The sequence below is a fragment of the Pan paniscus genome, chromosome 1 (genome assembly GCF_029289425.2).
Source record: "Pan paniscus chromosome 1, NHGRI_mPanPan1-v2.0_pri, whole genome shotgun sequence".
NCBI lineage: Eukaryota > Metazoa > Chordata > Mammalia > Primates > Hominidae > Pan > Pan paniscus.
Genome location: NC_073249.2, coordinates 106,582,063 through 106,594,640, shown reverse-complemented (window position 1 = coordinate 106,594,640; position 12,578 = coordinate 106,582,063). Strand labels below are relative to the sequence as shown.

At 44.0% G+C, this 12,578-nt stretch overlaps 1 protein-coding gene and 1 long non-coding RNA gene across 12 annotated transcripts in view; one reads left to right on the top strand and one right to left on the bottom strand.

Moving 5' to 3' along the window:
* Positions 1 to 6,712, bottom strand: part of HIPK1 (homeodomain interacting protein kinase 1) — a 48,828-nt gene extending 42,116 nt beyond the window's left edge. For 2 of the 10 annotated variants that reach the window (XM_055114164.2, XM_055114173.2), the window contains exons 1-3: positions 5,170 to 5,295; positions 3,810 to 3,831; positions 2,798 to 2,892 (exon numbers count right to left, since the gene is read on the bottom strand). Coding sequence is in view for 1 of the 10 variants with exons in the window: in XM_057302615.2 (XP_057158598.2) it covers positions 6,502 to 6,712 (211 nt within the window). In the remaining 9 variants the exon portion in view is untranslated. Of the gene's footprint in view, positions 1 to 2,797; positions 2,893 to 3,809; positions 3,832 to 5,169; positions 5,297 to 5,635; positions 6,246 to 6,501 lie in introns of those variants that run through there. The other 8 variants (XM_008973657.4, XM_008973653.5, XM_055114181.2 and 5 more) reach the window with 7 other exon arrangements.
* On the top strand, positions 6,649 to 12,578 carry LOC130541622 (uncharacterized). 2 transcript variants are annotated; one of them, XR_008955708.2, is made up of 3 exons: positions 6,649 to 6,787; positions 7,625 to 7,769; positions 11,676 to 12,576. It is a non-coding gene; the product is annotated as an uncharacterized LOC130541622 (long non-coding RNA). The 2 variants fall into 2 exon arrangements; XR_008955707.2 differs by having other exon boundaries at positions 6,666 to 6,804; positions 11,676 to 12,578.

Here is a 12,578-nt window from a genome sequence, read left to right as displayed (position 1 = left end):
ATAGCAATTTCTAGACACAGGATAAAGATATTATGTTCTATTAAACTTGCCTTTGCAAGTGTGGAGGCAATTCTCTTCCTAGGTGGAGAGCTTTCAAACAACAACAACAACAAAAACAGAATTAACATCTGTGGAAAACTTACTATATATCAGAATCTGTGAGGCAAATTACAGATATTTTCAATTCAATGTGAATAGCAACTCAATAAATTAAAAAGCTATTTTTGACACACTTGCAGTCAACAAGCATATGAAAAATTGTTCAACATCACTAATCATTAGAGAAATGCAAATCAAAACTAAAATGAGATACCATCTCACACCAGTCAGAATGAATATTACTAAGAAGTCAAAAAATAACAGATGCTGGCAAGGTTGTGAAGAAAAGGGAACACTTATACTGCTGATGGGAGTATAAATTAGTTCACCCATTGTGAAAAGCAATGTGGCAATTCCTCAAAGAATTTAAAACAGAATTACCATTAGATCCAGCAATCCCATCACTGGGTAAATACCCAAAGGAATATAAATCATTCTACCACAAAGACACAAGCACATGTTCACTGCAGCACTATTCACAATAGGAAAAACATGAAATTCAACCTAAATGCCCATCAATGGTAGACTAAAGAAAATGTGATACATATACACCATGGAATACTATGCAGCCATAAAAAAGAACAAGACCATGTCCTTTGCAGCAACAGGCAACATGGATGAAGCTGGAGGGCCACTATCCTAAACAAACACACAGAACAGAAAACCAAGTATTGCATGTTCTCACTTAAAAGTGGGAGCTAAAGAACGAGAACACATGGACACAAAGAGGCCAACCACAGACACTGGGGCCTACTTCAGGGTGGAGGGTGGGAGAAGGGAGAGGATCAGAAAAAATAAATGTCAGGCACTATGCTTATTACCTGGACGACAAAATATCTGTACACCAAACCCCTGTGACATATAGATTACCTATATAACAAACCAGCACATGTACCCCTGAACCTAAAATAAAGGTTTAAAAAAAAAAATAGCTGATTCTTTTTTTTTTTTTTTTTGAGACAGGTTCTCACCACTGTCAGTGAGGCTGAAATGCAGTGGTGTGGTCACAGCTCACTGTAACCTCGAAATCCTGGGCTCAAGCAATCCTCTGCTTCAGCCATCCAAGTAGCTAGGACTACAGGCACACACCAGGACGCTTGGCTAATTTCTACAGGCACATGCCACATTTGGCTAATTTTTTTTTTTTTTTTTTCAGATCTGAGGTCTTACTATGTCACCCAGGCTGGCGTCAAACTCCTGCTCTAAAGCAATCCTCCTGCCTTGGCCTCCCACGATATTGAGATTACAGGCATGAGCCACCGTACCTGGCATAAAAAGCTATTTTTGACTTCCTGAAAATGCTGCGCCTCTTGACTCCAGCAATAAATGAAGTCTTTACATTTCAAACCTGACTTTCCAAGGACTTAACCATCTCAATATAATGACAAATTTGCCCAGTTCATTAATACCAAATTAGCAATGATGGGCAAAAGATCACTGGTACTTGTACTTATTGCTAAAAGATAATAGCTAGAATCCAAGGCTTTCAAAAACAGATTAACAACTTTCCCACTCCCTGGCATGGTCACATCCATTTAACATTATTTACTGGGTGCTCCACACTATAAGCACTATAGGCAAATAATCTTATTAAAAGGATCCAAATATTATAACCCTGAATGGAACAGTTGGATATGACAACCCAGGTAATCATTTTCCATTGATTTGTCCTTACCCCTCAGTAACTTTTTCCTGACACACCAGTAATAAATTCCTGTTGCTTTTGCTCAATGTTATCTTTGCGTCTTTCATACAATTTAACAGCTGGTTAGCCAAATGACCTAAAAACTGTACTATATATTGATTTCTTGCTCCAGCACTTATCCTCAGATGACATGAACACAGGTGTACATATTGTCTATCACATACTCTGACACATATTTTTTACAGATGATAAGAGTACATCTTCTGTAAAAACAAAGTGAGACAAGTTTGGGAAGAAAATTCTTCCCAACAGAACACCTAAATCTCTCTCTACTCTCCTAAGTTTTCTCCACCCCTACTGCACAATCCCATACTTAAATAGCTTAACTGGTTTCCTCCAAATTGTACTCTCAACTTCCCCCCTTTATTTGAGACTCTGTCACCCAGACCGGAGTGCAGTACACGATCATGGTTCGTTCACTGCAGCCTTGACCTCCAGGGCTCAATCCACCCTCCTACCTCAGCCTCCCGAGTAACTGGGACTACCAGTACATGCCACCACGCCCAGCTAATTTTTTTGTATTTTTTGTAGAGACAGGGTTTCACCATGTTGCTCAGGCTGGTCTCAAACTCCTAAAGTGATCCACCTACCTCAGCCTCCAAAAGTGCTGGGATTACAGGTGTGAGCCACGATCTAGCCTCAAGCCCCTTTTCTAAGCTCCCCTCTCCCAATTCATTATTCACCTCTCAACTGAAGCTTTTAAAAATGCACATCTGAAAAAAAAAATGTGTACCTATCCCCCACTTAAAACCTTAGGACAAACACCAAAATTCCTAATTTGGATTACCAGGCCTTGCAAGATCTGGACCACGATTACTTGCACAGCCTTGTTTCATCTGCGCTTTTCCCCAGGCACTCTCTCTTCCAATACTATCAAGTCTCTCTGGGTTCCCACAATAGACCTTGCCTTCTCTGGCCCTAGTTCCTTCAACATGTTTCCTCTCTGAACTTCATTTTCCCCCTTAGCCTTTTCTTTTCCTAACTTTTACTTACCCTTATAGTCTCTGCTTAAAGCTCACTTCTTCAGTGTGGCAGAGGCTGTTGCTTTGTATCAAAATCAATAGTTCACTTAGATTTATTTGGAATGACTACGGCAACAGAACAAAAGAAAAGTAAGTGCTTTGTGTTTAGTAAAAAGGTACTACATTTTAGTACCTGCACATGACAGTCTATAGGTCTATAAAGCTTAGAATTAAGAAAACTATACCTTGAGGAGTTTCCAGGATAAGAAAAAGTTAAAATTAACAAAGCAGAGATCAATATGAAACATAAACAATATGCCAGCAAAGGCTGAAGGAAAACGGGACTTAAGTAAGGCAACAGCAGTTTGGAGAATGGAAGATGGAGGAGGCTCTTTCAGAAGAATGAGATGACTTTTGCTATCCTAGTATGCCAAAGGATGTGGAAAAATAAAAAACCGTGTAGAGTAAGGAGATATATTTAACTGGAGCAGAAGACACTAGCAAAAAAGTACTGGCACTCTTACAGATAAAAGGGACCTTAAAAGATTCTAAAACCCCCTAATTCCGAGATGAGAAAAAGGCGATCCAGGCCAGGCATGGTGGCTCACGCCTGTAATCTCAGCACTTTGGGAGGCCGAGGCAGGTGGATCACTTGAGGTCAGGAGTCTGAGACCAGCCTGGCCAACATGGCAAAACCCTATCTCTACTAAAAATACAAATATTAGCCAGGCATGGTGGTGCGTGCCTGTAGTGCCTGTAGTCCTAGCTACTTAGGAGGCAGAGGTATGAGAATCACTTGAACCCACCACTGCACTCCGGCCTGAACCCACCACGGCACTCCGACCTGGGCGACAGGGCGAGATCCTGTCTCAAATCAAAAAAAAAAAAACAAAAACAGATCCAAAAAGGCCAAACGAGTTTTACCCAGCGCTAATGAGTAGCAATGCTGGCAAAGGTCTTCTCATTCTTTTTCCTTAAGCACTCTGGGAAAGCACTGTACCAGGTACCCTTAAAGAATCTAAAAGGAATGTAAGTTTCCTTACCTTCAAAGAACTTAAAATGTTGCTGAAATGATATAACACATGAAAAAGAAAGAAAAATATGAAAACAGGATGTAAATTTTTCAAGTGCCAAATTATGCACTACAGGAATATATTAGGCATTTAGGAGCTGGGTTCCAACAACTAAAGGGAAGATCAGGAACAAAAACAAAAGGAACCAAAAGACAAACCAGTGATTGTTGAAGTGGTACTTAAAGGAAAATAATCTTGATGACTTGTGTTCAGAATGGCACAAAGGGAGAGGAAGGGAAGATAACGGGAGGAATAATAGTAAATTTTTTTTTAAAAGACCTAAAAAATACAGACTGCTGTTATACACTCATGCAGGTGGCAGATCAAGCAGCTCATGTTTGCAAAATTACTTCAAATTACAAGACCAGTTACAATATATAACTAACAAGCTGCACAAGTTCCAAGTGTAAGAACTTTACAAGGCCGGTATGACTCACTGATTTGTACCAACAAATCACTGATGGAGCTGTGCTTATAAAAACAAAAGCACAGAATGAAAGAAGTCTATTTTCCAAAGAATTGTGAACTTTGAGATTATCTCTTCTTTTTTTTCTTTTAGAAGGAAGTTCTGGTTTGGTTTGAAGTCTCAAGTTACCAACGAACTTGCTCAAAAAACCACAAAACTACAGTGTCGAGAGATAAGATAAACTATTCATGAAGGTATCACTGGCTCTTGCCAACCAGAGCCAGTATATTTATAAGATCTCATTCACCATTTTATTCTAAGATGCTTTACTGGCTTGGCTGCCTCCAGTTCCAACCGCAAGTACTTTACTAAAATATCTTTCAAGCCAGGAACAGTATCTTAAAGTCAATGACACCCTTCATCATAACAGTATTATAACACAGAACCCTGAGATAATTACATGTAAAGATCCAAAATCACCAGCTGAATAATGAAAATTAGGTCAAATGATTTGTTAGATTTTAAAAATGTTTTATAGAAAGCTTTAGGCTTCCATATGAAAAAAGCTAGCAATAGTTTGCATTCTCTATAATCTTACAAAAAAAAAAAAAAACCCCCACAGACCAGAGATCAAAAATAGCTTTACACAAACAAAAGGAAAATTGTAGGTTTGCTGAGGGCATCAGCCACTTAATTTAACCCTATTTCATCAGGAGCGGGAAGCCACACTGCTGTTTTCACCAGTTACTAAGAAACAAGATAAAGGACAGATTGGGACAGAGAGTCTATAGCTGAAAGTATTATGTTGATGCAATTACTGAGAATTCCCAAAGTGTCACTAATAGACAAGAAAGAGCATCTAGGACTGCCTCTAAATGAGTCTACCTACAACAGAATCAGTGATCAAGTAAAGAAAAGACTTACTGGAGCTTGGGGGTTTTTCCCCCTCTTCCCTACCCCCATCCTCCCATCCTGAACCCCCCTCCCCAAGTAGGAAAGAAAGCTCGCCCAGCATAAACACAGGCCACTGCTCACAGCTCGTCACCACAACAAACTGGAGGTTAGACCAACGCTCCTGGAGACGGAACTCCACGTCTTGGTTGCTAAGCACAAAAAGGGGACTCTTCCCCACAGACCTGTGAACAGTGTGGGCCTTACCAGAATTTTGGTTGTTTCTCCACCTTCCCCCCCGCCTCACCTTTTGTTTTTTTAACGAAAGCTTTGAAAGTGGTGGCAGCAAAAGTTTCCCTTTGGGCCAGACCTCTAGATCTCCCTTGTACACATATACATTAGGGGGGCTGGTCTCACGTAGTCTCCACCGTCATTACGAATTACAAGCCTAACGACTACAAAACATCAGCGGAGACGACAGAAAAGCTTCCACACCCACCCCACTGTCGTCCTCTCCAGGCACGGCTTCCTGGTCCCAAACAGCACAAATAACCCAAAACCATGGTGATAAGCGGAGCTGTGAAGTACACACGCACAAGCCACACACTGGGAACCTGCCACGACAGCCGGCGAAAAAACCGGCCGAGTGAGGAGACGCAAGGCGGTCCCCTGTCACTTAAGGACAACACGCCCAGGCGAGAAGTGGCAGGAGGCAGGGGGAGTTGCCCCGAAAACCAGCCCGGAGCCTCCCCACCTTCTTGGGAAGGCAATCCCCTCAGCGGCAGTGAGCGGCCGGGCCGCAGGACGCGGCGCCCGGTCCCAGGCAGGGGCCCTTTGAGGAAGGCTCCCCCGGCAGGCTGGGCGCTCCAGGAGAGCCAGCGGCCGGCCCGGCCCCGCCTCAGGGAGCTGAGGGGAAGTCGCTCCCCGCCGAGGACCCCTCCTGCCCGTCCCCACTCACCGCCGGTGTGTCTGGTTCTCAGCCGCGAGCTGGGGCTGCCGCGAGGAGGCGGCGGAGGAGACGAGATCTGGGGCCCCGCAGCCGGGTCATCATACCCCCCGCGCGAGCCGGCCCGGGCCCCGGCCCCCGCCCCCCGGAGCCGTCCCCGCGCCCGTCCCGCAGGGGGAGCCTCCTCAGCCTCCCTCCCGCTCCACCACCCAGCCCCTTCCCGCCGCCGCCGCCGCCGCCTCAGCCCCGCGCGCTCCCGCCTCGGCCTCCTGCTGCCGTCCGGGGCTACCGCCGGGCCCCTTGCTCCGCAGCGGCCGTTGTCGCCAGACCCGACGAACGGAATGCCGAGCGGCCGCCCCTCAACCCGGCCAGCCCCGCCTCGCCGGAACTATTCACCCGCCCCGCGCCATGACACCTACTGAGGCGGAAGTGCAGCTGAATGGACTCTCTAGGACGATCGCATAGTACTGATTGCAGTGGGAGTCGGTGGGCCTCGCGTGGGTGGGCCTCCGTAGGGAGCCAGCGTGGATCGAGTGCGGGGGCTGGACTTCCCGCCCCCTCCGCACTGTAGACTCTGCGGTGATTTAAAGGTGCCTGGCGGTGGTACGGGATCCAACTGTAAAATGTCATCCCAGCTAGTGTGACACCCCCAGAGCTTGGGCAGTGTACGGGACGACAGTGCCTAGCAGAGGAGCTTCACTGCCGGTGAGGGATTACCTCAGGTTAGGCTTTAATGTTTCGTTGCCGTCTAGAGACGTTCTAGCAATGTGACATCTGTGTACCATATCTGGAAGTCTCCCTGTACGTCAAGAGCCCCTTAGGGGAGTCTCCCATTGCCGCCGTGGGAACCTGTGTTTACATTACGAGGAGAGAGAATAGCTGTACTCTGAACTCAAACGCTCAAAACATGCAGTGAGCGAATGCTAGCATAATTTTCTTGCCTCTACCAGAAGGAAGGCTGGGTATTTAGGAAACAGAACGCGTTGGGCACAACATTCTGAGAAAATGGACACAGAAAATTAGGTTATCCTAATAGAAAAGCAGTTGCATCTCCCAAAGTCAAGAGATTCTGTAGGACTTCCGATGTATCTCCTGCTGTGTAAAATATTCAGGTTCCTGAAGTGGGGGACATTTTTAGGGCAACTGTAATTTCTTCATTTTTTCCATCCCACAAGTGCTGGAGGCAGCAGTGATCTGAGCTCTAGAAAGTTACTGTCCGTCACCATCGGTATTTGCATATACTCAGTGAGGAGAAGGGCAGATGTGGCTAAGACAAAATTCTACTATCAAGTTTTGTTTCTCAAATCTCACTCATTAACATCTTTGATTTCCTTGGATCCCCATAACACACACAGAAAACTATAATTTGTGTAAAATGTGCTGAAGTACCTTTTAAGGGAAGTCATTTGGCTTTCTCTCTGGCTTAACAACACGGGGAGCAGTTCCATTTTATCTGGAACAGGGAAGTTTATTTCCCTAGAGAACTAGGGTTACCAAAAATGTTCGATCCCACAAGGCAGTTTTGTTTGCATATTTTCACAGAAACTTCCTTCTACTACTTAAAGTCCTCACATTGGGCTGACCTGGGAAACATGAAGATAAAAAGAGTGGGTAAACATGCCTGCTTGATGAGCCAGAAAAAAAGGCAGAAACCTGTGGTCTGGGTAGAACAGATCCTGCTCAGAATGTAAGCTTCAAACATGTTTATCATGCCTTGGTTCAACCTAACTCTCTGACATGTTCCTAAACTCCTGCTCTCTCAAGTTATGTCCCTTTCCTCTTTTCAAATATCTCTCAGAATTCACCCTTTCGGGAACCTTTGCTGATTGACTCCTATTTTATTTGAATTCTGCATCATCATCTGATTACTTAAATTAACCTGTACCTTCTTTATGTATATTTGTTAACTTCTATTTTCATTGCTCTTAGGTCCTCAGTTTTTCTCACTATACGGAGAGCTTCTTAAAGTCTGTATTTTCTCCTCTTTAGTATCATTCACTCATTCATCCAGCAAACTGCTTGTGTGCCTGCTCTGTGCTATACACTCTTCTAGACACTGGGTCAGGTATGAATGAGACAGGTGAATAAAGCATGGTCTTTTCCCTCAGGGACCTTAGAGTCTAATGAGGAAAAAACGTGTGCAGACATACATAAGATAAGTGAGAGAGTCGGAGAAGAACATCAGAAGTGATATTTGAGCATAGTAAGGTCAAAGAAGTTTCAAAGTTTAGTCATTTGTCCATTCAGTAACTATTTACAGAGCATCTTCTGTGTGCTAGGCACTATATAAGAAATTAAGGGGCTGGGTGTGGTGGCTCATGCCTGTAATCCCAGCACTTCGGGAGGCTGAGGCAGGTGAATCACCTGAGGTCAGGAGTTTGAGACCAGCCTGGCCAACATGGTGAAACCCCGTCTCTACTAAAAATACAAACATTAGCCAAGTGTAGTGGCACATGCCTGTAATCCCAGCTACCCCGGAGGCTTAAGCAGAAGAATCGCTGGAACCCAGGAGAAGGAGGCTACCGTGAGCCGAGATTGCACCATTGCACTCCAGCCTGGGCGACAGTGAGACTCTGTCTCAAAAAAAAAAAAAAGAAAGAAAGAAAGAAAGAAAAAAGAAATTAAGGATACACAGAAGAAAAGGCATGGTCTGTGCCCTGAAGGAGCTTACAGTTAAGCAGAGAAGTTGCACGATTTGGAAGTAGTAAAGTAAATTGAGTCAGATTTTGAAAGGCAATGTAGAGCTGTTAGAAGTTTATTCGCACAGGTAGCCAGGCACAGTGGCTCATGCCTGTAATCCCAGCACTTTGGGAAGCCAAGGTGGCAGATCACTGGAGGTCAGGAGTTCAAGACCAGCCTGGCCAACACAGTGAAACCCCATCTCTACTACAAATACAAAAATTAGCCAGATATGGTGGCATATGCTTGTAATCCCAGCTACTCTGGAGGCTGAGGCAGGAGAATCACTTGAATCCGGGAGGCAGAGGTGGCAGTGAGCCGAGATCGTGCCACTGCAGTCTAGGCTGGGCAAACAGAGCCAGACTCCGTCTCAAAAAAGAAGTTTATTCAGACAGGTAATGTGAGAGAGAACTAGTGATGGTGAAGGAAGAGGGCTAGCTGGAGTGGGTAAAGACTGGAGAAAGGGATCCTAATCAGAAAACTATGATGAGGGTTTGATTACACAGGAAAGAAGGCGAGAAGGGGCAGATATGTGAAATACATCCTCCTAAACCAAGTCAGAGCAGCTGGAGAGGGAGGTGGAGCAGTTAGCAATCGGAAGCATTCAAGTTTCATTCAGGGTATGACATCCTTCTAGGGCCTACAGCCTAGATTCAGTGTTGCAGGCAAGAAGTCATTTGCCCAAGAGCGGCAGTGCTTAAGGCCAAATAGGAGAAGCTAATGAGAAGGCTGTGTCTTGAGAGAAGCTGAACCAAAAAGCTAGGCAAACTATTCAAACAAATAGTGAATCCTAGGGGCTAGGAAAAAAAAGAGAATTTAAATAGAAGTCAACAGGTTGTGAAACTGGGAAAACCAGATTAGAGTGAAGGTCTGCAGTAAAGGATAAAAAGCAGAAAAGTCCCTTGAGCCAACAGGAGGAGAACCTCAATGATTTTTTAAAAATCCAGACCCCAGAATACTTTTTATTTGGAAATAATGTTAAACATACAGATATGTTGCAAGAGTGACAGAAAGAGGACCCAGATTATTAACATCTTGCCCCTTTTGCTTTATCATTTGCAGTTATAGATAGATAGAGTTATATTACACACATACATGCCTTTTTTTTTTTTTTTTTTTTTTAGACAGAGTCTCACTCTGTCACCTAGGCTGGAGTGCAGTGGCATGATCTCAGCTCACTGCAACCTCCGCCTCTTGGGTTTAAGCGATTCTCCTGTCTCAGCCTCCCGAGTAGCTGGGATTACAGGTGCCCACTGTCACAGCTGACTAATTTTTTTGTATTTTAGTAGAGACGGGGTTTCACCGTGTTACCCAGGCTGGTCTTGAACTCCTGAACTCAGGCAATCCACCCACCTCAGCCTCCCAAAGTGCTAAGATTATAGGTGTGAGCCACCGTGCCCAGCCCACGTACATATTTTTTTTTCCAAGCAGTTGAAAGTAAATTGCATGCATCATCCTCCTTTACCACATAATACTTGAATATCCTAATAAGTACATTCTCTTATGTAAACAAAATACATACAATTAACAACTCCAGGAAATTTAACATTGCTGTAATACTTTACCATCCATGTTCCAAATGTTGTCAGTTGATCCAATAACATCTTTCTTAGCATTTTTTTTATTTTCCAGCACAAGATCCAGTTTAGGATCATATATTACATTTAATTGTCATGTCTCTTTAGTGTTCTTTAATCTGGCACAGTTCCTCAGCTTTTCTTTGTCTTTAATATTTTTGAAGAATACAGGACTTTTTCTGGTAAGGGGTAATAAAATGTTCTTCATGGCTGGGTGCGGTGGCTCACGCCTGTAATCCCAGCACTTTGCGAGGCCAAGGTGGGTAGATTGCAAGGTCAGGAGCTCAAGACCAGCCTGGCCAAGATGGTGAAACCCCATCTCTACTAAAAATACAAAAATTAGCCAGGCGCGGTGGCAGGCGCCTGTAATCCCAGCTACTTGGGAGGCTGAGGCAGAGAATTGCTTGAACCCGGGAGGCGGAGGTTTCAGTGAGCCAAGATCATGCCACTGTACTCCAGCCTGGGCAACAGAGCGAGACTCTGTCCCCCCGACCAAAAAAAAAAGATCTGAGCATTAGGCCCACAGTGATTTATTACTGAATGCTTGTATATGAATATCAGCCCTTCAGTCTCCCTGCTCATCCCTTTCCTCAGGTTGCAAGACTTAGGTATTACCAAGATTTTTCTCTTAAGACTCCTTTTGAGTATCCTTAGCAGAGAAAGCTTGCATAGGGAAATTTGGCAGACACTGTCCATTGCCTATTCAAATGAATAGTTAGGTTTAGCTAACTTGTGTAGCAAACAATCCCCATACCTCAGGGGCTTATGGAAAGGTCACTGCTAGCTGGTCCATGATGGCATGTGCCTATAGTCCCAGCTTCTCAGGAGGCTGAGGCAGGAGGATTGCTTGAGCCCAGGAGTTCAAATCCAGCCTGGGCAACATATTGAGACCCCCATCTCTAAGGTAGATAGATTAGATACATGGATGGATGGATGGATGGATAGATAGATAGATAGATAGATAGATAGATAGATAGATAGATAGATAGATAGATGTTATTACTGATATTGGTGAGAGCCACTACTCCCATCGCTGAGAGAGGGAGAGAGAGAGAGAGAGAGATAGTGATAGTATTTGATCTTCGAGAGAGCGGTTTTAGTGGCATAGTTTGGGCAGAAGCTGTGTGGTTCCTATATAGGATTACTCATAGTATGAGTGGTGACTGACAATCTGGGAAGAATGGCCTGGTCCAGCTGAATGGTAGAATCTATTCTGGTCAATACCCATATTCAGCTCTCAATATCCGAGGAATCTGCTTGGGTCCACATCAGCTACGTCTGAGAAGTTATGAAATGAATCATTTTGACTACATTCTCTATCACTTCTCTTCTCACAGGTATAAACCAGGAAAAGTTGTTCTGGCCCCTCATCTGGTTTCATGAAGGACAATATCTAGCATGAGAGTGACAGGGGTTAGAATAATGGACATTTTGGGGACTGGGTCCTAGCGGAAATGATGGAATAATGGAACAGGAGTTTGGATGAATGGGCATATTATGGGATTAAAGAAGATTTGAATACAAGCTTTCCTAATAAATGAAAGGGGAGGTGAAACTAGAGCATGCTGATGGCTGCACAGCATTGTGAATGCACTAAACGCACTAACTGTCCACTTTAAAATGTTTAGTAATATGTCAATTTTACCTAAATAAAAAAAAGGAAGCAACATAGTGAGTCCTCGTCTCTATAACAATTTTATTCAGATGTCTTGGAGGATAAACCTTTCTTTTTTTAATTAGCCAGGCGTGGTGGCACACACCTATAGTCCCAGCTATTCAGGAGGGTAAGGTGGGAGGATTGCTTGACCACTAGAAGTTGAGGCTGCAGTGAGCTATGATCTTGTCACTACACTCCAGCCTGGGCAACAAAGCAAGACCCTGTCTCAAAAAAAAAAAAAAGTGGGGTGGCAGGGAGGGAGGTTTTCAGGATTTAGAGACAAGGCACAATTACCCTTAATTTTCAAGGGTCAACCCAGAGACTATTGTGGGGAAAGAACAAATGCCTTGACTCCTTATATAACCCATGTTTATGACTCCTCAGACCCTCCTTCCTCCATAATCATTTCTAATGTCACCCTTTTCTACACATAATGATCTTACTCTTTCTCACTTTTCTCATATACCAACTGTTTATTTAGCAAAAGCAAGGAATAGTGCTTTTTCTCCCTTTCCTTGGGTCATCATTTCTCATTATTATGCTTCCTCTGTTATGTAGTTTCTAACCTTTTCTTTTTTTAAAA